Source organism: Larus michahellis, chromosome 1, assembly GCF_964199755.1.
Source record: "Larus michahellis chromosome 1, bLarMic1.1, whole genome shotgun sequence".
NCBI lineage: Eukaryota > Metazoa > Chordata > Aves > Charadriiformes > Laridae > Larus > Larus michahellis.
In genome coordinates, this window is record NC_133896.1 from 1752059 (window position 1) to 1776501 (window position 24443).

Consider the following 24443-nt stretch of genomic DNA (forward strand, 5'->3'; position numbering starts at 1 on the left):
TTCATAGGCCGCGGCCGCAGAAGCTAGTCACTGATTGGTCGGCGGCGGGGGAGGGGGGCCTGCCGCTGGCTGCCGACTGGTCTCGCCTTGAGGAGGAGCGGACGGGGCCATGTCGGCGGCGGACGGGGCCCGGGAGGGCGTCAGGGAGGGTCTAGGTGGTGCTGCGGGTAGCGGAGGCCTCCTCAACCGCTTCGTGCAGCTGCCGGGCAGGCCGCGCTCGGCGGGTGAGTGGCGGCCGGTTCCTACGAGGCGGGGAGGGGTGTGGGGGACCGGGGCACTCCCATCCCCGCCGCCCTGAGGGCACGGGTACCCCGCGGTCCCACCTAGGGGGTCATCCCGCCCCCGGGATATTTTGAAGGGGCCTGGGGTAGCCCACGGAGCCGGCATGGGGGGGTCACCCCGTCCCCAAGGCCCGGGGGTGGTGCGGGGAGGGCCGGGATGTCACCGTCCCAACGACCCCGGGCTATGGGGGTCTGCAGTCGTGGATGGGGGCGGTCACCCCTTTCCAACCGGCGTTAGGGTGTTGAGGGGGGCCTACAGCCTGAAAGGTGGGGGTGTCATCCCCTCCTACGACCCCGGGGGATGGCGGTTCTTCCCTCCCCATCTCGGCGGTCTCAGCGCGTTGGGGTATGCTTGGATACCCCACAGGGGCGGTTCATCTCCATGGACATGGGGTGTTGGGAGCACAGGGTACCCCACGGTCCCTGGTGGGGGGGCAGCCCCATCTCAGTGACCCTGTCATCCTGGATGGGCCTGGGCTAACCCATAGTGACATCCTCCCACCTCCAATTCTAACCTATCATGTTTTTTGGGGTAGGGGGCCCCGCAGTCTGGAGAGAGGTGATCCTGGGATGGGGGGTCGAGGCTGCCAGAGGGCCCTTGAATGAGATGTCAGCCCAGTCCTATGCCCTGAGAAAGGTGGTTCTTCATCTTTTCCATTTTCCTTCTAGCAGTGTTATTATGCCGGGAGGGAGGGTACCCCATAGTCTCTGGATGTGTGGGTCACCCCAACCCAACACCCCAGGATATTAGGGGGAGGAGACTGGGGTTACCCCACAGTCATGGGACTGGGGAGATCACCCCCATCCCAATAGTTCTGTGTTAGTGAGAGGGACATGGGGCACCCCATGGTTCTGTGATGGCATGGTGGGGGTTTCCCAGCTGGTTTGAGGCATCCCCCACTCCTTATCTCCATAGCACCGCCTGCCCTCAAGGGCTACGTGGTGCTGGGGTGCTGCCACCCAGGAGGTGGGTACCCCAGGCCCAGGGCATCCTTTTCTGCCCCAGCTGCCCCTGGTCCCACCACTCAGATCCCTCAGCATGGGATGTGAAGCCCCTTGCTGCCTCCGGGGCAGGAGCCTGCGTTCAGCACATCTGGAGCACCAGCAGCAGCTGGGAACGGGCTTTCAGACCAGGGTCCATGCTTCCATCCCTGTGAAACCTGTCACAGTCTGGATCTGCAGCAAGGCCGCCTTCGAACCTTGTGCAAGACTGCTGTGAATTTGCTAAGCAGCTCCACACCTTCTATTTTTGGGCAAATTCTCAAACATGTTTCCTTCCATCTGTGAAAGGGGCCTTTTTTGCTAGCGCAAGAGCTGATTATCTTCACGTTTCTGAATTTTAATCGTTGGCTTGAGTGAACCACTAGCGCATCCTCCTGATGTGGTTCTAACAACCCTGCTTTTGTCTATGGATCATGTCCTGACATGGAATCCTGCCCTCCACCACCTGCCATGGGGTAGATGTTGTATCCCCAGGGCCAAACTACCCCCGTTCAGCTCAGCCTTAGCACTTAAGTCCAGCCTTAACAAACTCAAAGCTGACCGTCAATCTTACTAAAAAGCTACCTGATGGAAAAATCCCATTTGAGTCAATTGCTGGAGGTTTCTCCCTGTTTGACACCTGTTAACATCCTATTTATAGAGCTCCAGCAGCAGCCCTTGCATAACCATTGAGACAGAGAGAGGGGAATATTTTTTCCCCCTCCTTCCATTTCCTCCAACCAGGTTTGTTTTCTTACCTCCCAGTTCTCTTTCAGATTTTTCAGGAGGCGTTCCTTCATTTCCCCCCACCATTCAATGCCCTAGACTCTTTCCATAAAGCATTCTGTCTGCGTTTAATCCCATTTTAATAAGTAATTACTGTCGTGAAATCATGTGAAGAGCTTGTAGCATGCTTTGGTATTGGATGCGTTCAATACATCCCTCCCTGCAGAGCTCTTTTGCTGCTGCTAAGCCATGTGTCATTTGAAGTAGATCTGGGTTAAACACTAGGGCATACACATTGATTTAGGTGCTGGTTTTGTCACATTCTCCTTTTCCATCTACATGTAGAAAAGATTTTAAACTTCTGTCACCTTTTTCACTCCAAAGAATTTCATTTGCATGGGGAAATGATTACAAAAGGTAAAGCAGGTGGGTAGCGGGAGCTGGTGCCAGGGTTGTGCTGCTCTGTTTGCTTTCTCAAGCAGAGTAGTTCTATTGAGGGTTTCTCAATAGGGGCATTTCTCAACCAGCGTCTACAAAAGTCTCGTCGATGGCTTAACAGTTAAAAAAAAAAAAAGCAATTTGTGTTTTTGCTGCCTCGTGATGGGTGAAATTGTATGTTGGATAAGGGAAAGGAAGGAACTATTTTTAGGTGTTTGTAAGCTTTAGAAAGATCAAAAGTGTCAAATATAGGTGGTGAGTGGTTTGTTCTTCTCCTCGTTGGAAATCTTCCTGTCCACATTTAAATGTTTTTAGTGTTTTCATCAGACTCTTGGGGTTAAGTGGATAGAAACAATCTGGAAACCTAAATATATCTTTGACTTTCACATGCTCAGCATTTATGCTCTTGTCTTGAGCTATAATTTTCCCAGTGGACCAGTCGCAGTAGGGTTTTGGTTTTTTTCTATGGAGACGTCCAGAGTTTTGAATATATATTTAAAAAAAAAAACAAAAACAAAAAACCAAAAAACCAGAAAACCCAAATATCCTGAGCCCCTTTATGTCACATGGGGGAGAAAGCCTGAAGCCAAATTGAATCCTTGGCTGCATCTGCAGGGGCATTACCAGCAGAGAGAGAGAGATGGGATCATCCCCTCTACTCGGCATTTGTCATGCCACCCCTGGGGTGCTGCGTCCAGTTCTGGTCCCCACAAGTCGAGAGAGACGTGGACAGACTGGAGAGGGTCCAAAGGAGACGGTCGATGGGCTGGAGAACCTGCCCTATGAGGGAAGGCTGAAGGACTCGGGTCTTTTCTCCCTGGGGAAGTGAAGGCTCAGGGGGCCCCTCGTCACAATTTTCCAGCTGTGAAGAGGATGGAGGGTCTCTCTTCAGAAGGAGCTATGTGGAGAAGACAAGGGCAATGGGTGCAAGTTGCACCAGGAGAGGTTTCATCTCAGTGTAAGAAAGACATTTTGTACAGTGAGAAGAGTCAGTTGCTGGAACAGCCACCCCAGGGACATGGTGGAGTCCCTGTCGCCGGAAGGTTTCAAGGTGCAGAGGAGAGGGTGCTAGATAATCTCATCTTGGCTCCCTTTCCCTTGAGAGGTTGGACCAGATGATCTCGCCAGTTCCCTTCTGATCTGGGCTGTTCTGTGGTTCTCATTTTCCAGAATTCCTTTCTCTATTTTCCTTTCACATTAAAAGAAAAACCAAATAACCAAACAATCCAAGGAACACTCCTTTTTAGTAGCATAGAAACACACCACAATCTAAAATATATATATTTCTGTGCCACGCGTTTCCTCTTTTGCTCTGGTTTTTCAATAAGGAAAGTTCACTCATAAGGACTCCTTATTGTATTTCCTGCTCTGGGATGCTATCTTGTGTATTATAATCCCGTTCCTGTTTTACTAATCACGGGAAATACTGATAGACAATTGCATGCTTGTAGAAATGTATGAAATATGTGATTGCTACAAAGAGGTTTGAAAACAAAAGCCTCCGAGAAGCAGGATGAAGAAGACGACCCGTTCTGGACATCAGTCCAAACCCGAAAGCTCTCATGGCTGGATGTGAGAATGATCGTTCTCCTCGAAATGCTTCTTTAGAGACTTCAGATATTTGAAAGACTCTTGGCCGGTGGCCTGTGGGTTGTGTTTGGCATCCTTGGCTGGATCCTTTGGCCTCTCTCAGCTACCCTCGGCCCCGGGCAGAGTCGTCGTTCAGGCGTCGAGGACCCAGGCAAAGCTTCTTCCTCTTCTGTGTATTCCGGGCAGTCTGCCACGGAAGGGAATCTGGAGAGGCAGAACGCAGCTGGATGAACGAACAGGTTTTCAACCTTGTTCTCGGGCGACACATTCACATCCTGCTTATCCAAACATTTGTAAGGGACTCTAATTACATGAGTTGCAAACTTATTTTGTCTGGCTGGTATGAAGAAGATGAAACTTTAAAGGCTGGAGTCAAAGTCAATATTGACTTGTCCTGTTCTCTCTCCCAAGAGCTAGCTGTGCTTTGGCTTCAGCCCTTGACCTAAATGCGCTTCAGAAGTCTTGCAGAAATCGTAAATGGGAAGGGAGATATTAAAACCTGCTATTCTGGATGTTGAAAAACTAAGTAGGAGGGAAAATAATATTGATACCGTGTTTAGAAGGCCTTAAGAAGCAGCAAAGAGGATGGGTACACACACCTTAGCTGTTCACCGCTGGTATGTTACTTCAAAAAGATGGGAACCAAAAGCCAGACTGTAGTCATTAGCTTTACATCCTGTAGTTATTTAGTTTGTATTTCCAAAAATAGTGCTCAAAATACAAATGATATTGCTAGTAGTAATGCTGTGTATATATATATAATCCTTATATATATAGATATGTATGTGTCTTGCAAGCGGAAGACCCTACACCCTGATAACAGGACAGAGTTGATGCGGTTGCGGCTCGACGCCTGTGCCGTTCCTTTTCCTGTTAGTTCGACAGGAAGAACTTTAAGAAACTCAAAATGAGGAAACTCAGACAATAGGCAGCAGACCTGCCTAAACTTCATGGAAGCAGAAGGAAGCAAAACTCTGAGGCCAAAGCATCTCGCCGTAGGGGCCAGAGGTTCCCAGAGGGTATGAAGGACCTGTCCAAAACTAGTCTGTCCTTCTAAATGAGGAACAACCCATGTTGTCCTTTCATCCTCTCTGCTGTACGTAAGTGATCCTGGCCGGATCAGTTGGATATACTTGGTGCTTGTGGGGGATGAGCATCCAGAACCTGCTTATTTAAAGGTTTTCATAAAACGAAATCACCCTCTCCTTCCCTACGATGTCACACTGAGTTTTGTTGCACTAATTCCTTGCACCCTTTACTTTGCAAATGACCCTTGGGTGGATATCGTGATTAAAATAGGTTGAGAAAAAAGGGAGCTTATAAAGAGCAGTGCTGGGGTTGCTGTTCTGGGAGGCGTTTGGGGCTGCACTTGGATTTTGGTTGGTTATACTCCAGGAATAACTGAAACCATGCTTTGTTCCAGGTGGTCTGGAGGAGAGGGAAAGAGGGGCTTGATTTAAAATACTTTAACATAGTCTTCAAGTCCCGATTTGAGCTGCACATAAAAGGAAGAGGATTCATGGCTGTACCTGCAATTAGTTTTCATCAGTAAATGTGAAAATAGCAAATAATACTGGAGTTCTAGGAGGAACGTCTCTCTAGATGCAAGTCTTTAATCAGAAGGAAAATTCAGAGTATTAAAACCACCAGCTTTGCAGCTCAGGAATCTGTTTTTTCATTCTAGCAATCTATTTTGGCTGAGTTTTCCTATTGTAGCCTGGCAGAATGTGATCCATGCTTTTATTTCGCTGCCAGCCCCAAGTGTTTAAACTGGACGAGGCCCTCAACATTGATCTGTTTCAGGTTACCTGATGTGCATGGCAACCTCTAATCCGTCAGATTACAGAAGAAAAATGATACAGCTTTGTTCAGGGAATGAACTGGGAGCTCGCTGTTGAGTGCTGCAGTGAAAGTTTGAATACGGATACTTTCTCTCGATGCCAGGGAAAGGCTGCCTTCCTTTGCGCTGTTTCATTGTCTAATATTGCTGAAGGAACTACAGGTAGAGCGGCATTTAATCTTTAATTTTTCAAAGCAGAATTACTTGGCGGAAGTGCGTGATCACGTCGGTAGGTCGGCTCTTTATCCTGCCTGCTGTGTTGAGCACGTGTTGGAGATGAAAACAGCTGCCACAGCGTGCGTTTTGAGCATTGACAGCACTTGCTTGGATAAGTTTTGGTAAATTCGTGCGTTATTGGTGACTGGCATTGTGTTGTGCAGCGTGGGTGAGGTCGTGCTCTAAATAACTAACTTTAAAAAGGGTGTATGCTGCCGGTTGTAAACGTTTGGGTCAGGCCATCGTGAACTTAGAGTTGAACTGCCATCATCTTCATAAATGGCGTTTCGTGTGTTTGAAGCAAATTCCGTTTAGCAATAGGAGTCTGTAAGCTTTATATATATATATTTAAAGAACTTTGAGGCTTGGTGTGTTCGTTAAAAATATGCTGCACATGTAAAGAGTTTTTTCCAAATGCATCTTGGTTGGAAAAAAACCCAAAACGGTTGCCTGTCCTTGAGCTTTAGAAACATTGGCAACTTTTACTGGGTAAACTTCTTTTCTGAAGGGCAGAAACCAAGTGTTTCTTCTGACCTTGAATCCCACCTGCATGTGGAAACCTGAACTTGAGACCAGTTGGCCTTTTTAACTCGGGTCTCCTGCAGGAGATGATGTTGAGTGTGTACACCTTGTCAGAGGCTGATACCGCATGAATACTTTTAACCGATTCCCTTGAGTGCCCAGGAAGGTTTGTTTAAAAAACCTGCCCTGAGCAACCACCTCCCTGCTGTGCCAAACTCTGAGCTTCCAGATGTCAGAGCATCCCCTGGCTGCATCCGCTGCTTTTCCTTTGCTTTTTGGCTGTTTTAACGTGAGCTGGGCAATAGGGAAAGGAAAAAACAGGAATTTGTTTCTTCTATGGAGAAAGCCACATGCTATAAGGAAAATGCAGGTGCTTGGGGTCGTATGTGACTCCAAGATTCGAGTGAAACTTTTCACATTGGCCTTTAATTATTAGTTTTGGCTCTGGGGATCGTTCCCTGTGTATTCTGAATGGAATAGACAGTTCTCCTTAATTTTTGTTGCTTTCATCTTATGTGCTTTCCTTTTTGTGAACAGCAACGTCTTTCAATGCCAAATGAGCAAGCAAGAAAATGGTTGCATGAAAAAAGCAATCAGTACATGGAAAAACAAATCCTAAATGCTCTGACTGCTGCATTGTTAGGATCTTTCTGTAATTCAGTGACTTGGGATGGGGCAAGCAGCGTGTCAAAACATTATAATTGTGCTCCAGTTTCAGACGGGTCTTTAGCGATCCTTTAAGATAGAATGAATAAAGAGGCAAGACTCTAAAATGGACACCTGTGGCTTGAAGTCTGCTGATCTCACTGTGCAAAAGGATATTTTTTGCACCCTTAGCAAGCAACGACGCACGGCAGAGTTTAGAAATGAGGCACCCCGAAGCTGGAAAGTCGTCGCAGTTGCAGCTCCAAGGGGAAAGGGTATGTGTTTGCAAGAAGAGTTATGTTTCTTTAGTTCTCCTTCTGCCACTTCTGCTAGCTACAGCCACATCTCTTCCCGATAGCTGTGGTGGCAAAAGAGATCAACCCGTTTCCATTTCCAGAGTTGCTTTTTAAGCGTGAGGTTAGCAGTTTCACTTCCCTCATCATCTTTGCTCCCAAAGGATCTAGGAATCATTTTTTTCTGCTGCAGGTTCCTTTGGCTACTGCCCAGCCTCATACCTGGCCCTGGCGAGGGACGATACAGGTCTCATTCTTCTTTTCCTTTCTGCTTACAGGTTTCTGAGCGGACGGTGGGAGAGCCCAGACCCTTGGCCTCTTCCTTCCGAGGCTGGTGGGGAAAGGGAGGCAGCGGTTGTGGATTTGCCACCTCGGCAGAACAGCACTCTATCAGTTTGCTGGGAACTGATAATGAGACGTGGTAGTGATTAGGGCAGATTCCCTTAAAAAGAAAAAATTAAATTCTGCAGAACCCGATGGCATAGGCAGACATCACTCTCTGCCGAGAGCTTCTCGTTGATCAATAGATTTCTTTGGGTTCTTTTCTGGCAGCATGGTCATCATAAGACAAAGCATAGTGTCAGGCAGGCTCTCCATACAACTTCATATTCAACTCTTTGGTTTTTTATTTTTAAGAAATGAATTCAGCTAATTAGACATTTTTTCCCCTCTTGTTTAAAAAAAAAAAAAAGGCCAGCTGTCTAGCTTACTAACTCGAATAGCAGGTACTCCCCTCTTGTTTAAGCTAGCCAGTGAGATGATGCCAGCAATTTTTTTCCCTGCAGTCATGAAAGGCAGGATAAGTGAATGGAAAGAAAACGCCTTTGTTCTTCCAAATTTGTCTTTGTGCTGCTCTGTTTGAAGCGCCTCTCGCCTTACGCTTGTGCTGCGTGTGATTCAGTGCAACCACTTGGTACTTCGCAGTTTAATTTTCTTCTGTAACTACAGAGCTATTGAAAAGCAGTAGATATTGATAGTCTACTCTCCAGTAGACTTGAGCGTAGCTGTTGACACATGCTGTGGTTCTGGGCATGCTGGTAGCATTTAATCTGCTCTGTAACTTCAAGTAATCTGCTGATGCCAAGGAATTTTTGTGTTGTTTTTGATCCCCAGGCCTTCCATAAGGTTTCTGTAGCTGTCAAGGCACCAGAGTTAGAGTTTATTAAACTTTGATGCTTATGTTAGTCAAAATAGGAACAACATTTATGGACTAGCAGGTGCAATTCAGTTTTGTCCTCCCTGTAAGAAGGACATTTTGAGGGGGATTCTTGTTGGATGCCATTCAGGTCCATTACACTTCCCTCCTCTAAAATGAAGGATTTCTTTAAATTTTCTTAATGAACATTTCCTTCTTGCCCCAGATCTGTTCCATATTCAAAGTTTTCAGAGAAGTAGGAAACAAATGTCTCATGGGCTGCTGTGCTGTGTCACGTCAGGAAAGTCGGGAATAGATGTCTGTGCCACCTTTTTGCTTACTCTTCTTAAGTTCTAATAATACTTCTTGTAGGAAAAGTATTCAGTTAGGAATCTGCGCTAATAAAGCCAATCTGGGCCGTCCGAGCAGCTCCCTCTGAAGTCACTCAATGAATCATTTGAAAAAGGTGAATTTAACGGGGTGTTAACAGGTCAGTGTGTAACGACAGCCAGCAAGCAAGTTTCTATTAGATAGCTTAGTCCTAAATTAGGAATTTCCTTAATTATGTCCCTGTTGCGATGTTTCAGCTTCATTCGGTTTGTGGAGCTTCTTACTCTCTGAAAGTTTTATTGTTCCCATTTCTGCCCTCAGGACCGAGGAAAAGAAATCTCCCTGTGAATGCGCCTTCCCGTCCTTCCTTTCTGCTTCGCTTTGGAGTCTTTAAACAGGGAAAGAAAGTGCTTTCCAAAGTATATCCGCTCACTTTAAAGCCGTTTTCTGTAACTAGCTTTACGACCTCTTTCCCACAGATCTGTCTTGACTTGGTACATCGTGCTGCTACTTTCTATGTCGGGCATCAAAGAATTCATAACTGCAGGAGGAAGTTAGCAGACCCTTGGGTGTTTCCACCTTCCTGTGTCGTCTGAAGTTTGCACTTGTGTAATAGGCTCGTTGCACACTGCTAACGCTGGAGCAAAAACAGATCCAAAACTTGCATTAAGAATGCCAGTAGGAGCTGTGAATCATCTGATAAAACGTAATTAAATGGAAATGCAGCTCTTTCTTGGAGGTGCAAGTCACAGAGCTTGTCTGCTGAAGAAACTAATCTGAATTAATTCTTCGATACATTCAGCTTGTGCAGGTCCCTTCTTTAAAAAGGCAGAACTAGAGGAATCTTTTTCTAAGAGTTTCTTCTAAAGTGAATTAAGGTCACTTCAATGCTGAATAGAAGAGTTTGGTGATAGTGTAACTCAGTTTAACATTGTACCATTCAGTTCCTTGATAACATTTCTGAGTGTGCTTGCATGGGTGACTGGGAAGATGTGTTGGATATTTTTTTTTTCCCGTTTTATGGGTAGATATGTCATTTTCTCTGGGCCTCTGCAAGCGGGAGGATCTAGTCCATTGAGATGAAGGGGGTAGTGAAGAGCAAAACTTAAAACCAGCAGGCTGGAAATGCGAAGCCTTTGGAGACAAGTCAGGCCTCAGACATGGGGCACGGTGTTGTGCAAACGCAGCTGGGCTCTGCTTGAATAGAGCAGAAAATCTGTTACTGTCGAGCAGAAAATCTGTTACTGTCGAGCAGAATGAAATGAAATTGCTTATGTTCGTAGCTACAGGGGTTGGCGCCGAGCTTTTGGAAACCTTGTTCTGGTTGGCGTATCCAGCCCTCCTTTCCCTGGGAGTCACCACCGCGGAGCAGGTACAGCGGGAAGAAGCATTTGGGATGCTCTCATCTGTGGTTTGGTGTTCAGCTTAACGCTGAGGACAGTGGGTTTCCCCTGAGCAGCTGAGCTGTGAATGCGTGACCGGGGACAGGCATCATTTCTCCTGCTGGCTCTGCCATGAGGATCCCAACCTTCTGGATCCCGAGTTCCTGAATGAGTGTTTAATTAAAAAATTTGTTCCTGTAGTGTACAGAGCCCTTTGTGGTGTTGGTGACAGTAGTGGGAACAGGCAGAGAACTAGTGGCGGATGTGGTTTGCAGCAGGAACGGCTGCATGGGAAGGGTTGTCCTTTCAGATCATCTTGGTTGGGTACTTGCAAGTATCTGACACCAGCGCCGGCTTCTGACGACCTCGCTGCGACTTGAAAACATCTTGAAAAAAAATCATCTTTTAAAGATAGGAGATGGGTTTCTAGGTAAATGGGAAGAGATGAAACCAGCTGGGCTTAATGTACCCATCTTGCTATCTCAAGGATCTGCATGCATCAAACATTGATACCTTTCTGTTGAAACTTAACTGTTCTGGGGCTTTGTGGCGAAGTCAGACATCTTCCCTTTCTAATTTTGAGAGGTGAATGGCAGAGAAGGCCTCCCTGCTTTTGTTTTTTTTTAAATTTATTTTGTTTGAATTATGCCTCTTAGGCTGTAGTCTGTTTGCTTTGTATAAAACAGCCACCTTCTCCCCTCTTCCCTCCGGAAAATTCTCACGGCAAGTATTATAACTAGAGGGAAATAGGATAATATTTGTAATATTTGAACTCCTAATTCCCTGACACCTTTTAAATTTAATGGGTGATTGAACGAAATCCTCGCTCACCTGCAAAGTGCGTGCATCAGGGCTCCCAGCCTTCCCCGGAATTAAGCTCCCATTTCAGTTCTTTCAGGTCTTCTTTTTGGAGACCTCCAGGGCAAACACAGAAGAAGAAAGAAGCAGGGTGAGCTCCCTTTGGCCAAGCGCAGACACGTGAGCTCTTTGCCAAGGTTTCCTCTATAGGCTGCGGAGAGGCATAGGCGCTTCTCAAGCACGGTTTTGTTTGCAGATATCCAAGATGAGATGAGCTGCCCTCTCGAAGCGTCTCTGATTAGAAGAGTCTGAACGATTGCCTTGATTGCAAAAACCTTTATTGTCAGTGTGCTCACTTAGCAAAAGCGCATCCATCCCTTTGGATAGTTTCACAGTTTAAAATATAAACGCCCAAAGGGATGGATGTTTCTCTTTCCTTTTGTGAATCACCTCTAAAGCACGTAATATTTGTTTTAACGCTTTAGTCCAGCACTGAGGCCAGTAGCATCCTGGCTGCCACTATTTGTACGTGTAATGTCCACCCCTCTGGTGCCACGCTGGGTGCCCAATGGCGCTGCGCTGTCTCAGTAGCCAGGCCAAAGACTACAGATTTTTCCATTAATTCCTTAACTTTCTTCCCCTCTTTTTCAGCCAGTGCTTGTTAGTTTTCTAAGTGGGGATTGCTGCGAGACGTAATTATTGCTGGAAACAACCCAAATCTGTCAAAGCTTAGCCACAAGGAGTTTGTCTGAACCCTGTAGAGCAGCTTAATTTTGGACAAGGGTTGGAGCTTAAAGCAGCAGCAAACGGGGAACGTGATTAAGCACAGCTGCTTGTGCTGAGTTAAAATTCATTATTCAGTCTGGACAAATAATTTATTTCACCTTTACTGTAGGAAAGATGCTTGATGCCTCATTTGTTATTGCTCTGCGCGCCTGATTCACTGCTGATAATTGTAACAGGCTCTAAGAAGAAAACACGATGGATCCTAATGCGACGCTTCACTGGGTCCTGTTCCATCCTAAAAGTCCATAAAAGAGCTGTGAGAGCTGGTGGGTGGTGAAGATCACTGGGTTCTTTGGGTGAGGGGTCTTCAGGGATCTTCTTTTGGTGTTTTTTTTGTTTAGTTTGCTCTTTTGCGAGCTGAACCAAAGCAGGCCCGTCTTCAGGTGTGACAAGCAGAGGATGTGCTTGAAGGGGTAATGGTTACTGAAATTGAACATTTTAGGGGACTATCATGTATCCTTCTTCTCAAGATGAAAGTTAGAGTTACCAAAATACTGTTGTATTGCGTACAAAAAATTATTTTCAACACCTTCCTGGTTTAGTCAGCTTGGGATGTTCTACACGTGTCTCACAACCAGCGCCTTTGTTCAGGGATCTGATCATTTTCTGTTCCTTTCATCTTTCTCATTCGTTATGCGGTCCTGTGTCTCATTGAAGGAGAACATCCACCTCTGGCACTGTGCTTGGCTCTTGCTGTGCCTCGAATTCAAGCAGGCTCAGAACTACTTTTTGATCGCTTGTCAGCCGAGACTTCAGTTGCCGTTGTCAAACCAGAATATTGCTGTTTAGATTTTCCTGGATGGAATCAGTCTTTTTGCCTGTTCCAGTTGAAGTCTGAGCTTGAATTGTCCTTCCCTCTTTTATTTGCATCAGCTTTTAGGGAAGAGGGTGGGTAGGCAGAGTGCTTCTTTTTGGGAAGGGCTGCATCTGCCAGTTGTCAAGCTCAACCTGTGGGATCTCGGATGGGTTCCCTGCTGCATTCGCTCCCGGTGTGAATGCCTTTATCTATGAGCAAACTTTTACTTGCGGTGTCAGACCTGCCTTCCTTAATGTTTGGGAAGCCCAGGGGTGTCTGAGGTGAAAGAGCCTTGTTGAGATACAAGGTGCCAGAAGCAAGAAACGGGGGGAAGGTTTGTGTAGGAGGGAGAGCAAATGATTACTTTTCTTCTTCGTTCCCACCAAGCAGCTTTAAATATAAACATTTTGGAACTGTTACCTAAATGAAATCTGCCATACAGAATGACAGAAGGGGAGATTTGTAAGATATCTCGGAAATAGCTTTTATGGAAGGATTGTCACGTGGAAGGATTGTCATGTGCCGACCTGCAGACAGGTCTCCTTAGGCAGGTGTGGTCCAGGGGCTAGAGTGGACATGAATGAGACGGTGACGCACAAAGGCTCTCCCCATTCCTGCTCGTGGTGTGGATCTGTGATTACGGAGCTGTTTCCTCTAGGCATACTTCCATACAGCTAACCACCAATCGCTCTCGTTGGAGCACCACCGCAGCGGGTGTAGTCCTGACCCTCGGACACAAGCTCAGCTCCTCTGCTGACATTTCACTGAGGCTGTTTCACCTTCTCATTTTGCTGTAGGCCATAGATGCCCCCCAGCACGAAGTGGCCATCGTTGCGTGGCAGATAATGCCAACTTGTATGTGTTTGGAGGCTACAATCCTGACTATGATGAGTCCGGTGGGCCAGAGAATGAAGACTACCCGCTCTTCAGGGAACTCTGGCGGTACAACTTTGCTACAGACACCTGGCATCAGATGGGTACTGAAGGCTACATGCCCAGGGAACTCGCCTCCATGTCACGTACGTATGGAAATTCAATTCCTATGTGCCTACTCCTGAAGCTATTTTAATCGGTGTCCCTGGTGGAATGCAAAACCAGGCAAGAACTGGGAAATCTGGATCCTGTTTCCAACTCTTCTGCAAGTAGGCTTTGTGTTTGGGTTGGTTTTGTGATTTTTTTTCTTTCCCCTTTCACTTGGTTTGAGGCAGAGGGGAAGAAAAAAATTCAAATGCAAGAGGTAGTCTTCAGGTATTTAGCTTGATCATTGCAAGGCCCCTGCGCTTTCAGCAGCCAGGTGCTCAGTGCAATCAGACATCTCAGAGCATCCAAAAATAGATCTCTTTGTTCACTAGCCATTTTTAAAAGCAGGCCTTTGGTTACCATGGTTTTAGCTTTCATTCTTTCTCTTTTAGAGCATTTCAAAAGCATAAATGTGGAGTGTGAATTGTAGCGTATTTGAACAATATTGAACGCTCGCTGCCTACTGTCTCCGGACCAGAGAGTCATTCTGTTTTACTGCGTCTCACAGCAACGAGTCTCTCTGCTCTGTCTCTCTCTCCTAGTTGTATTGCATGGCAACAACCTGCTCGTGTTCGGGGGCACCGGAATCCCCTTTGGGGAGAGCAACGGCAATGATGTCCACGTCTGCAATGTCAAGTACAAAAGATGGGCTCTGCTCAGCTGCCGAGGAAAGAAACCAAATCGAATCTATGGCCAGGTACGAAGGACACCCCTTGTTGAGGCACGTTGAGTGTCCCTGCGTATGCTGCGCCGTGTGTCACAGAAAAGGCGCTAGAGCACGGAGATCTCTTCGCTGCTAGTAACCGGAGTTGTCCTCTGTGTTCCTAAGTATAAGGAAAGGCAACTACCACGCATAAAGAAATAGAGCTGTCTTGGTTCTTTGAGATTTCAAAGGAAAGGAGCAGTTTTCTTGCAGTTAGAAAAGCCAAAATGTGTTAACTAAATGCCGGATGCAGCTGCGTGAAAAAGTATGTTTGATTCAAGGAGTGGTTGGTAGTTTCTGGAGTTGCTCTCTAGCCTCCTCAAAGCCATTAAAACCCCAAACTGTAAATGAAACCAGTGTTAGTAGGACTTGTTTGTTTTAGAATAACAACTTTTAAAACTGTCCATAATGTCCTGGATGAGCACGGTGCACAAAAAACTGGATTCATTCTCACAGGAGGACTGCCAGCTTTTGCCATGCTTTCCAGTAATACTGCCAGTGGACTTGTGATGCAGACATTTAAAACCCAACTAATTTCTCATTTAGATGTGTGCCACACACTTGGGGGAAGGAAAGCAGCCTTACCCTTGCCCAGCTCAGCTTGAGCTGACCTTTGGCAAACAGGCAGCTGGGAGCAGAGCTACATCTCTGCTTCCACCTCGGACTGCATCCGGGAATGGTGCCTGTGCAACCTTCGCAGTTTCAGTAGGCTGATAGTCCACGTGATTTGGGATTGTACAGGCCGGCTCCGTTGTTTAGTCTGACTTATCCGCTGTGTTTGGGGCTTAATGCAGCTGGCTATCTGATACCTGGTTTATAAGATTCTCCGTAACAGTATCTGTATAAGGTCAGCATGGAAGAGATTCAGGGTTAACTGTACTTTGGTTTTAGCTCCCGGGAACACCTGCTGCACAGATCTGTCTTGTCTGATGCTTGAAACTCAGCAGCTCCACTTCTAGGTCCTTGTCTTGTGACCATGGAGTTACTTTCCATTCCTAAAGACACCCCCACTCGCCTTCTGGGTATTGTCCTAGTTTGCTCCTCGTGTTCCTCTTGAACGCGTCATTTTGTAAGTTGTAGGTAGAGCTTTGCAAGGAGTGTCTTGCTTTGGGAGGGTGGAAATCATCTCTTTTTCAGACACTGATGTCACACGTCCCTTTCTAACTGGTTTCTCTGTGTTACCTTCCAGGCCATGGCCATCATCAATGGTTGTCTCTACGTGTTTGGAGGAACAACTGGTTACGTTTACAGTACTGACCTACACAAGCTAGACCTCAACACTAGAGAGTGGATCCAGCTGAAACCCAACAATATGTCCTGTGACATGCCAGAGGAGAGGTGAGAAGCTGGACATTCTCAGAGAACTTTTCCACAGAGGAGTCACCTCCTTTACTGGGAGTGAGAAGCTGAGAGAGCACGGACAGGCTTCTGGGCACTCTTGGAGTGGTGTTTTCAGCTGTGAACTTGCACAACCAGTGCTCCAGCAATCTGGCGTGCAAGGAGATGTAGGGATGTGGGGTGTGAAGCCTTTGCCAGGACACTGATCTGGACTGTGTAGTGGCAGAACAGAGCTGGGGACTTGGGGCAGCTGATGAGTGCTGGGGAGGGGAAGAGGCTCCAGTTGAACCCTGTCGCTTGTCCTATTCTGTAGCAAGGCGTGGGGAAGGAGGGCTGGGAGATCAATCAGTGACCATCTTAGTGAGAGAAGGGGACAGAATGTTGAGGGCCATCATGGTGCTCCATAAATCATTGTACTTAAGTTCTGTGATGCTCAGCTCCCAGAAAACGCCTTTCAAGCTTCTGGAGGGCTGCTTAGATTGCTCATGAAAGCTTCCTCATCTTCTAAATGCTCCCAACCTGAGGGACTGATACAGATAGCCAGGCTTGGGCGTCTGCTTAAAACTCTCAAATTTGATAGTCTTTTCCGGAAGGCTTTTGTTGTTGCTCACTTGCACTAATTGCTTGTGCTGCTAAATGTTCTTCTTTGCACCTTCAGGTACAGACATGAAATCGCTCATGATGGTCAACGGATTTATATCTTGGGAGGCGGAACTTCCTGGACAGCTTATTCCTTAGATAAGGTAAGGCCATCAGAAACCTTTGAGTGCTTGCCTGGATTGGAGAGTTTTTACAGTGAAGCCTAACCAGCACAGTCTCTTCATCTGGCTTTGCCTGAAGAGCTCGGTAAAAAAATAGGTAACTGGGAGCAGATCGTTTTCCTGTTTCTGTAAAAAACAGTGTTGCCATCAACATGTCCTGTTGACTTACAGATGCTGCATCTGTGGTACCCAGTGACCATACCGATCTGCAAAACAGCTTCATTTCCTGTAGACCTGTTATCAAAGATTCTCATTTAAAAACACTTAGGAAATATTTCTATGTGTATTTGTGCCAAAAGAGGAAAGTGCCAAAGAAAATAATTCCTTGATGTTAAATTCAGATATTGATATGGTGACACTTTTCTTGTCTTCTCCCTTAGTCATATGCTTAATCGTATTTCCTCTCTTGTGGCAAGCGTTTTTCTCCAATACAATTTGGGGAGGGAGGAGTGAATTAATCTTGAACGCCAAAATGATAAACGAGGAGACTTTAAATCGTGCTCTGCTTCCAAAAAACTAGAAACTGCAGCAGTTAACATGACTTTTTATCTCTCCATTCTCTGCGTTTCTTTTCTCCTTACATGTGGTGTAAGTTAGGTATTTCTAAATACTTTTGAGAACTGGAGGGTGTGGGCTTTAGTCGGTCCAGTAGTTTAGAAGCAGCATTCTTTTTCTTTAGCTGTGGGGCTCAAGTAGCAAAGCCTGAGGTGAAAGCTTTAGTAAGCCAGTATGATTTGAAGGTGATTTTATACCTGCTTAGTCACTGGCTGCAATTAGCTATTTTTGTTTTTACACTTAGTGAAAAAGAGGTGTTATTTATAGTGGCTCCCTGGGTCAGAGCCTGTAACTGCGTCACTGTAGTGCTGGGAGAACCAGGAGGAACTAATGGCTCCTCTTTGTCCCTTCAGATCCATGCGTACAACCTTGAAACCAATACCTGGGAGGAAATTGCCACAAAACCTCATGAAAAAGTTGGTGAGTCTGGAATTTCCCGTATCTTCCCCTGTAAACCAGAGAGGGGCCAAGGTGTTCGAAGATGCGGTTTTCTGGCAGGCTGGAAGCCTTTTTCATAACCTTGCTGTACAGTGTGTGACTTAACGCTGGCTTTGGGGTTCTGCTTTTTAGAGCTTTAGCAGTGAGGACTAAACCATCTGAAGCATATTTAACACTCTGGCTTCTGTCCCTCCCTGGGTGGGAAAGATGATAGTGGTTGGCTCTCCTCCCAGGAGAAGATACGCATCATCTCTGCTCCCTCTGAGGGACCACGTGCTGGCCTGGTTAGCAGCAGGGGTTTCCCTGAAACCTTGTAGGCCCTTGGCTGCTGCTTTTCACCAAGCCAGAGATGAGAGCTGGAGTCTGTGGGGAATGAGATTCCAGCACATTTCTTCCTTCCCTGGAGAGCAAGTAGCAGTCAAACCTGAAACAGCTGGTTGCTAAATTAGAGATCGTTATACCTGTGATTGTAGGAAAGCAGAAGCCCCTTATAAATGAAACAAGTGACTCTTGTCCATGATTATATGTTGAGATATAATCACCACTCGCCCAAGCGCTTAAAGCAGCTATAGATCATGCTCTTTTTTAATTCTCCTCAGGTTTCCCAGCAGCCAGAAGATGCCATAGCTGCGTTCAGATAAAAAATGGTAAGATCTGCCTCTTGAAAATCAGTGTATCTTATACAACCTAGCAATGACAAGCCCATCCTTCTAGCCTGAGAGATACTGGCCTCCAACACATGCTTGAGAGAACTGTAGGGCACGTGTGTCTTTTCTGGAAGATGATTTCTTTCTTGTAATGGGCCTTAAGTTGCCCAGCTGGCACCATTCTACATAAGAGGGATCTTGCTGCTGTAGGCGAATTTTCCTCTGTACTGGACAGTACTGTCGCTCTCTGGAATTGTGCAGTATTTTATGCAACACCTGAATCTCCTTTGGACGTGTGGCCACTTCAGTGTAAAATATCACATATTTTAGCCACAAGTGGCCGTGGTACTTTGCAACTTACTGATTGCAAGCTCAGAAACACGTATGAATGATGCTACTGCTACACCTTGGTGACTAACCTGTCAGCTTCACAGTCTGCTGTGAAAATCAAGGTGGGGCCAAGTCCTGGAAGCCAAGTTCTTTAGAGACAAGATGGTTCAGGGATTTCTTTGATAGTGGGTCCTTTTCGTGGTGCTGTAAATCCGAGGTGCTCATATGGAGTGGATTATGAGGCAGTAGCAGAGTTAGCACCTGAGTCTTTACATTCTCTATTAAAACGAGGGATGTTTTATATGTTAGGAGTTGCACGGGGCTTAGTAGAGCCTTTTGGTCTTCGCTTTGATCCTCCAGATGTTCTTGCTGTAAATCACTTGCGCAGTGCTGTTTGAGGCACAGCTTAGAGAGGGCTCTGCATGTGCAATCCCTGTTCAGTTACCCACAATTTTGAATGGTAGAGTGTTCCTTCAACTAGTTTTGAGCCTCTCCTGTAGCATCGTTGTCCTCAAGAATGCATTCCCCCAAACTTGATAAAAACCAAATTGCTCATAATGGACTGAAGAAGCAGTTGCAGTATTGATCCTTCTTTTCAAAACTCTTCAGATCGATTACTGAGTGCTGTATATTAAAGGATGCTGAGCCAGGAAGGAGAGTGATACACCAGATTATATTTCTTAGGAGTTCTAATTGTGCCAACAAAAGGAAGGCAGGAGCTGGAAGATGCTTCCAGTCACCTTCATGAGCAGTATTTCGCTGCAGTGCAAACCTCTGAGTCGAGAACTTGGGTGAAGCCGGAAGCAAGGACCTGCTTCTGGTAGGCAGCAGGACTAGGAGCTGGGGCTGGGGCTGCTCCCCGTGGGTTTAAAACCACTAGAATCTGATCGAACCCAGGTGCCTGTGAACTCAGGTTAGCTGGGGCTTAGTACAGCTTCTTCAAGCGGGAGTTGCACTGCGCTCCTGCTTCTCAGTGGCATTTAGCTCTGAATGTGGGCTGTGATCGCAGGCAGGCTGGGAAGTGGACGTGAGCCAGCAGTGTGCACTCGCAGCCCAGAAAGCCAATTGGATCCCGGGCTGCATAACAAGAAGCGTGGCCAGCAGGAGGGAGGGGATTCTCCCCCTTTACTCTGCTCTCATGAGACCCCATCTGGAGTACTGTGTCCAGCGGAAGAAAGACTTGTTAGAGCAGGTGCAGAGGAGGGCCACAACAATGATCAGAGGGTTGGAAGACCTCTCCTGTGAAGAAAGGCTGAGATAGTTGGAGTTGTTCAGCCTGGAGAAGAGAAGGCTCCAGGGAGACCTTACTGCAGCCTTTCGGTGTATAAAGGAGGCTAATAAGGTGGAGAGGGACATTTTACCAAGGCCTGTAGTGACAGGAGAAGGGGTAAAAGCTTTAAACTGTGAGATGGAAGGTTTAGGCTGGACATGAGGAAAAAATTCTTTACAATGAGGGTGGTGAGACACTGGCCCAGATTGCCCAGAGAAGTTGTGGATGCCCCATCCCTGGAAACATTCAAGGCCAGGTTGGACGGGGCTTTGAGCAACCCAATCTAGTTAAAGATGTCCCTGTCCATGGCAGGGTGGCTGGACTAGATGACCTCTAAAGGTCCCTTCCCACTCAAACCATTCTGTGACTCCTATAAGTGGCTTCCATGGGTATGACCAGTGGGCTGGAACTGATTTGGGAGGTACTGAGAGCTTGTGTTGAGGTAAAACAAGCGTTGATCCTAAAACTGTTTGGCAAAGGTGATTGTTGACTTCAGTCCCCACGCGTTCTGCAGCTGCTGAATGAAGGGTGGCTGGGCCTGTAAGCCCTGTGGGTTTCCACTCTTACAGATGTGTTCGTTTGCGGAGGCTATAACGGAGAAGTGATTCTGGGAGACGTTTGGAAGCTGAATCTGCAAACTTTCCAGTGGGTCAAGCTCCCAGCTGCCATGCCGGAACCAGTGTATTTTCACTGTGCTGCTGTTACACCGGTAAGTGACTCATTTCTTTCCTACGTAGCTGAAGTTCAAGCCGTTTGTCCAAGCGCTCTGACGTTTGTGTGGGCTGCAAATAGAGCTGAACCGATGTTACCAAGGAGGTGACCTCCACTGGATGCTGTGTCTTGATGGAGGCTGAGGGCTGGCGTGAGGTCGCTGCCTTGACTCCTTTTACTGCTGCTGCTCTTTGAGGAGCGGTAGCACTCAGGATGTTCCGCTTTCTAAAAGCGGTGATGCAGAATTTTAGCTTTTAAACTGCATCAGCTCCTAGGAGTAATTCCATGTATGAATAGCAGTTCCTGTTTGCAAAAGGGGAAAAAAGCACAAATACTCCCCCAGGTTAAACTGGTTTTAGCCTACTGAGAACAGCCTGGGTAGAAGGATTAGCCAGGTGAGCAGCCTTCTTTGGAAACCACCGCTAATGGGAAAGTTGGCATTGCTGGAGCTTTTTGCCAAAACTAGAAGCTTAGAGACCCGTGGCTGATAAGCAGCAGGCAGCAAGAAATGCATTTAGCTCTGGCTTCGGCCTCCTTCAGCTGATCGTTGCATGTGAGGGCAGAGATTGGGGTTCTTTGGTTCTAAGAGCAGGCGTCACCTAGTTTGGAGATTGTTATAAATGCAGCTCTTTCTGGGAAACTGTAGGCCTGATAAAGGTGTTTTCCAGGCGGCTCGGTGACTGCAGGGGAGCGCCTGGACAGCAGGAATGCCTCATCTTTTCCTGTACACTAAAGAAAAGCCACTCTCAAAATAGGCCAGCAGCTGAGCTTTTCCTGTCTCTCCGTATTCATGTGATTCCTGGAGCAGAGTTTTGCCGAGCCAGCGGAGGGAATGCAGCATGTCTCTGTACCATAATGCACCATAAATCCCATGGTGGGGGTTTAATTTTAAAAAAATTTTAGCTGAAAACTAAGTATGGTTCTATACTAATTTATTAACACTTTGCCCCACTCCTAAAATTGATTTCTTGGGGTAGAATGCACCTAAAGCGCAGGGCAAAGCACTCTAAGCTAACGGATACGTGTTTTGGGATGAGAGTTATGTCCCTCGGCAGCACGATTTCCTCCCCGTGGCTGTGAGGGGTGACTGGCTCAGGTGGTGACGCTTCTGTTACCGGCACATCAAGGGGTGCGAGATAAATCTCACCCTCTGGTTCTCCAGCTGGGAATTTGAACAGACAAATGCAGGTTTTCCTGGCAGTGTCACTCCTCAGCACCTTGTGGAATGCCAGTTCGGTCTGTGCCCCATGTGACTCCCCTCTCCCCCTTTTCCCATCCAGGCCGGCTGCATGTATGTTCACGGAGGGGTGGTCAACATCCATGAAAACAAACGGACTGGCTCTCTCTTTAAAATGTGGCTGGTGGTACCCAGCTTGCTGGAACTGTCGTGGGAGAAGCTCCTGGAATATTTCCCTCATCTAGCCACTCTCTCCAGATCTCAGCTTTTGCACCTTGGACTGACGCAGGGACTCGTTGAGCGGCTAAAATGAGAACATCTCGTGCTTCTGTCTGAGACACACTACGTTCAAGAAGCCCCCTCCTACCCCCTATTTATGGATACGGTGGATGGTCTTGCTAAGAATATGGAGGAACCCGCTCAACGCCTTACTCAGCTAATACATCGATGCCTTTCTAGAAATTTTTACTTTTAAGTTGTTAAAAAAAAAAAAATCCACTTTTTATTTATGGATCTCTAAATTACACCATTAATCAAAAATGTTCTCTGGGACTAATCCATAACATCCAGCCATCAAACTGTCATCAGCACATGCTTGCAACTTAATTGGGGAGGGTGGGGAGCTTAGCGAATGTCTGAGCCCACGCTTACATGTGGCGCATTCAACTTAATATTTTCACAAGATGTATCTAACGGAGGACACTCAATGCAGAGCGACAGCCGACCCGTTCTTTTGCTTTGGATAACACTCATCCCCCTAACGCCCAGCTGAGCTCTCCCTCTGTAGAACTGAGAACTGCTGCCGCTCGAAGGCTTTGCATGTATTTCATGGGCATGTTCCCCTCTCTTTGAGCTTCAGAAGACGTCTGGAACGTCACACGGGGCAGTGAGCGAAGCTTTGCCTGTGCAGCTTTTCTGGTGCAGTGTTGCAGTGATTTGAAACACCCCGTGTCTGTGTTCCTCACCTTTTCATATTGAAAGGTTTGCTTGGAAGACTGGTTAAAAGTTGCCACTTAACGGACTACTGTGTAGTTTACTCGGTGTGGTGAGGGGGAGGGAAAAGGTTTGGCTGAATCTTTTTTAACCCTTTCCGCTCACATTGCACTCTGAACGAGCTAACTGCAAAATCTCACCCCATAGATTTCAGAGCTGTCTTTGAACCTGCAGCACGTTCTCCCCTGCGCTTGGGTGCAAACCGCTCCTGTCAGCTCAGTCCTGGGTATCAGCCTCTGACTCTAACGTGGACCTGTAAGCTTTGTGTTTTCTTCCCTCCCACACATCACGCGTTGGCCTTTTTCTGGTTTGCTTCATGTTCCTCCAGGGCTGAGGGGTGTTTTGCTGCGCGTGGTTTTCATGTGGATCCTCAGATCACTCATCCCAGGAACCACAGCATAAAAGAAGGGGAGAGGGAACACCTCTCCGTCCTGCTGTGAGCAGTGGTCATCTCTGCAGAGGTGGGAGAGGAAGGGATGTGCATCTCTTGTCTCGCTGTGCTCCACAGAGTATGAAGTCAGCTCTAGAGACGATGTCTAAGTGACCATTGAACTCTGGGCAGCTCTATGGGGCAGGTATCAGGTTTGTGCAAAATCCTTTTCATTTGAAGACCATTTTTAAGTGCCTTTTTTTTTTTTTTTTTTTTTTTTTTTAAATCAGCTTCTCCTAGTACCCTCCCCTTCCATCATGAAAGGCAAAGGTTAGATGCTGGGCTTTTAGTTTCTTTTTAAGAGATTGCATTTATGTTTAAATAAACCATAGCATTGTCTTCATGTTGTTAATGTGAACAGCGCTGGCTGATTGAGTCACTGCCACCCATCTTAGGGGGCACCTACTCCTGTTCTTAAGCGGCCCCTGTTCTTGGGGATAGATTACCCCCCGCCTTCTGTAGCCTCAGTTGCTGGTTTTTTTTGTTTGTTTGTTTTTTTAAGGCCAAGAAAAATATAGGTTGTGCATCCCATCTGAATTGTTCTCTGGTGCTCTGGACCACAGACAGAGGTGGCAGCTGCTTGCAGGTCCGTTGTATCTGCCCCCTTTGTGGGACATGCAGCTTCACTGGGCAAAGCTGGGCTCCTTGGCTGCCATGCCTGGCTTTCACACCCCCCCCCAGCTCTCTGGAAGGTGTCATCATCCCATTTCAACCCCTTCCAAGGCTCCCTGGCTGCTCGCTGCAGCATCCCACTGCTCCCGGCTCAGGGGCTGACCCCAGACCCCGGTGGCAGCTGTGGGCTGGAGAAGTGCTGGCTACCTGTCCCACCTGGCTTGTGGTGGGCCTTTTCTCCAGCTCCCTCTTCTGACCTGAAGTCAGTGGCTCTCACTTTTTCCCTCTTCCCCCCCCCCCGGCCCCACCCCAGAGGCTGAACACCTGCACTTAATCTTTGCCTTCTGGGAGCTTCGTGCTTTTAAGGAGCATCCCCCATCATCACCAAGGCAATATTAAAACCATCTGAGCCTGGATATCTGATCAAGTAGATTCCTTAAGCTCTTGTGTCATCCTTGCTCTAACAACCTCATGTGGGCAGGCAGGAGCTTTCCCCCTGATGTGAACACAGGGAAGGTGGTGGTGGGTGTTGATCTGGGGCACGTCTGGCCTCAGCCTGGCTCCCTACCGACACCTGTAACGCTATCGCTTAATCTTAGCTTCAAATCTTGACACGCAACACGTTCAGCCACCCAGTCCTTGATGTCCCCCTGACACACCAGTGCACTGCTGGGTCAGCCCAAGCCTCTTCCACTGGTT

At 47.1% G+C, this 24443-nt stretch overlaps 1 protein-coding gene across 1 annotated transcript; it reads left to right on the top strand.

The window, feature by feature from the left end:
• Window positions 1–46: 46 nt before the first annotated feature.
• Window positions 47–23662, top strand: KLHDC10 (kelch domain containing 10). The gene is made up of 9 exons (XM_074573158.1): window positions 47–224; window positions 13557–13778; window positions 14322–14476; window positions 15672–15820; window positions 16479–16563; window positions 17490–17556; window positions 18174–18221; window positions 20391–20530; window positions 21813–23662. Exons 1-9 carry the CDS (start codon window positions 110–112, stop codon window positions 22020–22022), a joined length of 1191 nt encoding a protein of 396 aa, XP_074429259.1. The 5' UTR covers window positions 47–109; the 3' UTR covers window positions 22023–23662.
• The last annotated feature ends 781 nt before the right edge of the window (window positions 23663–24443 follow it).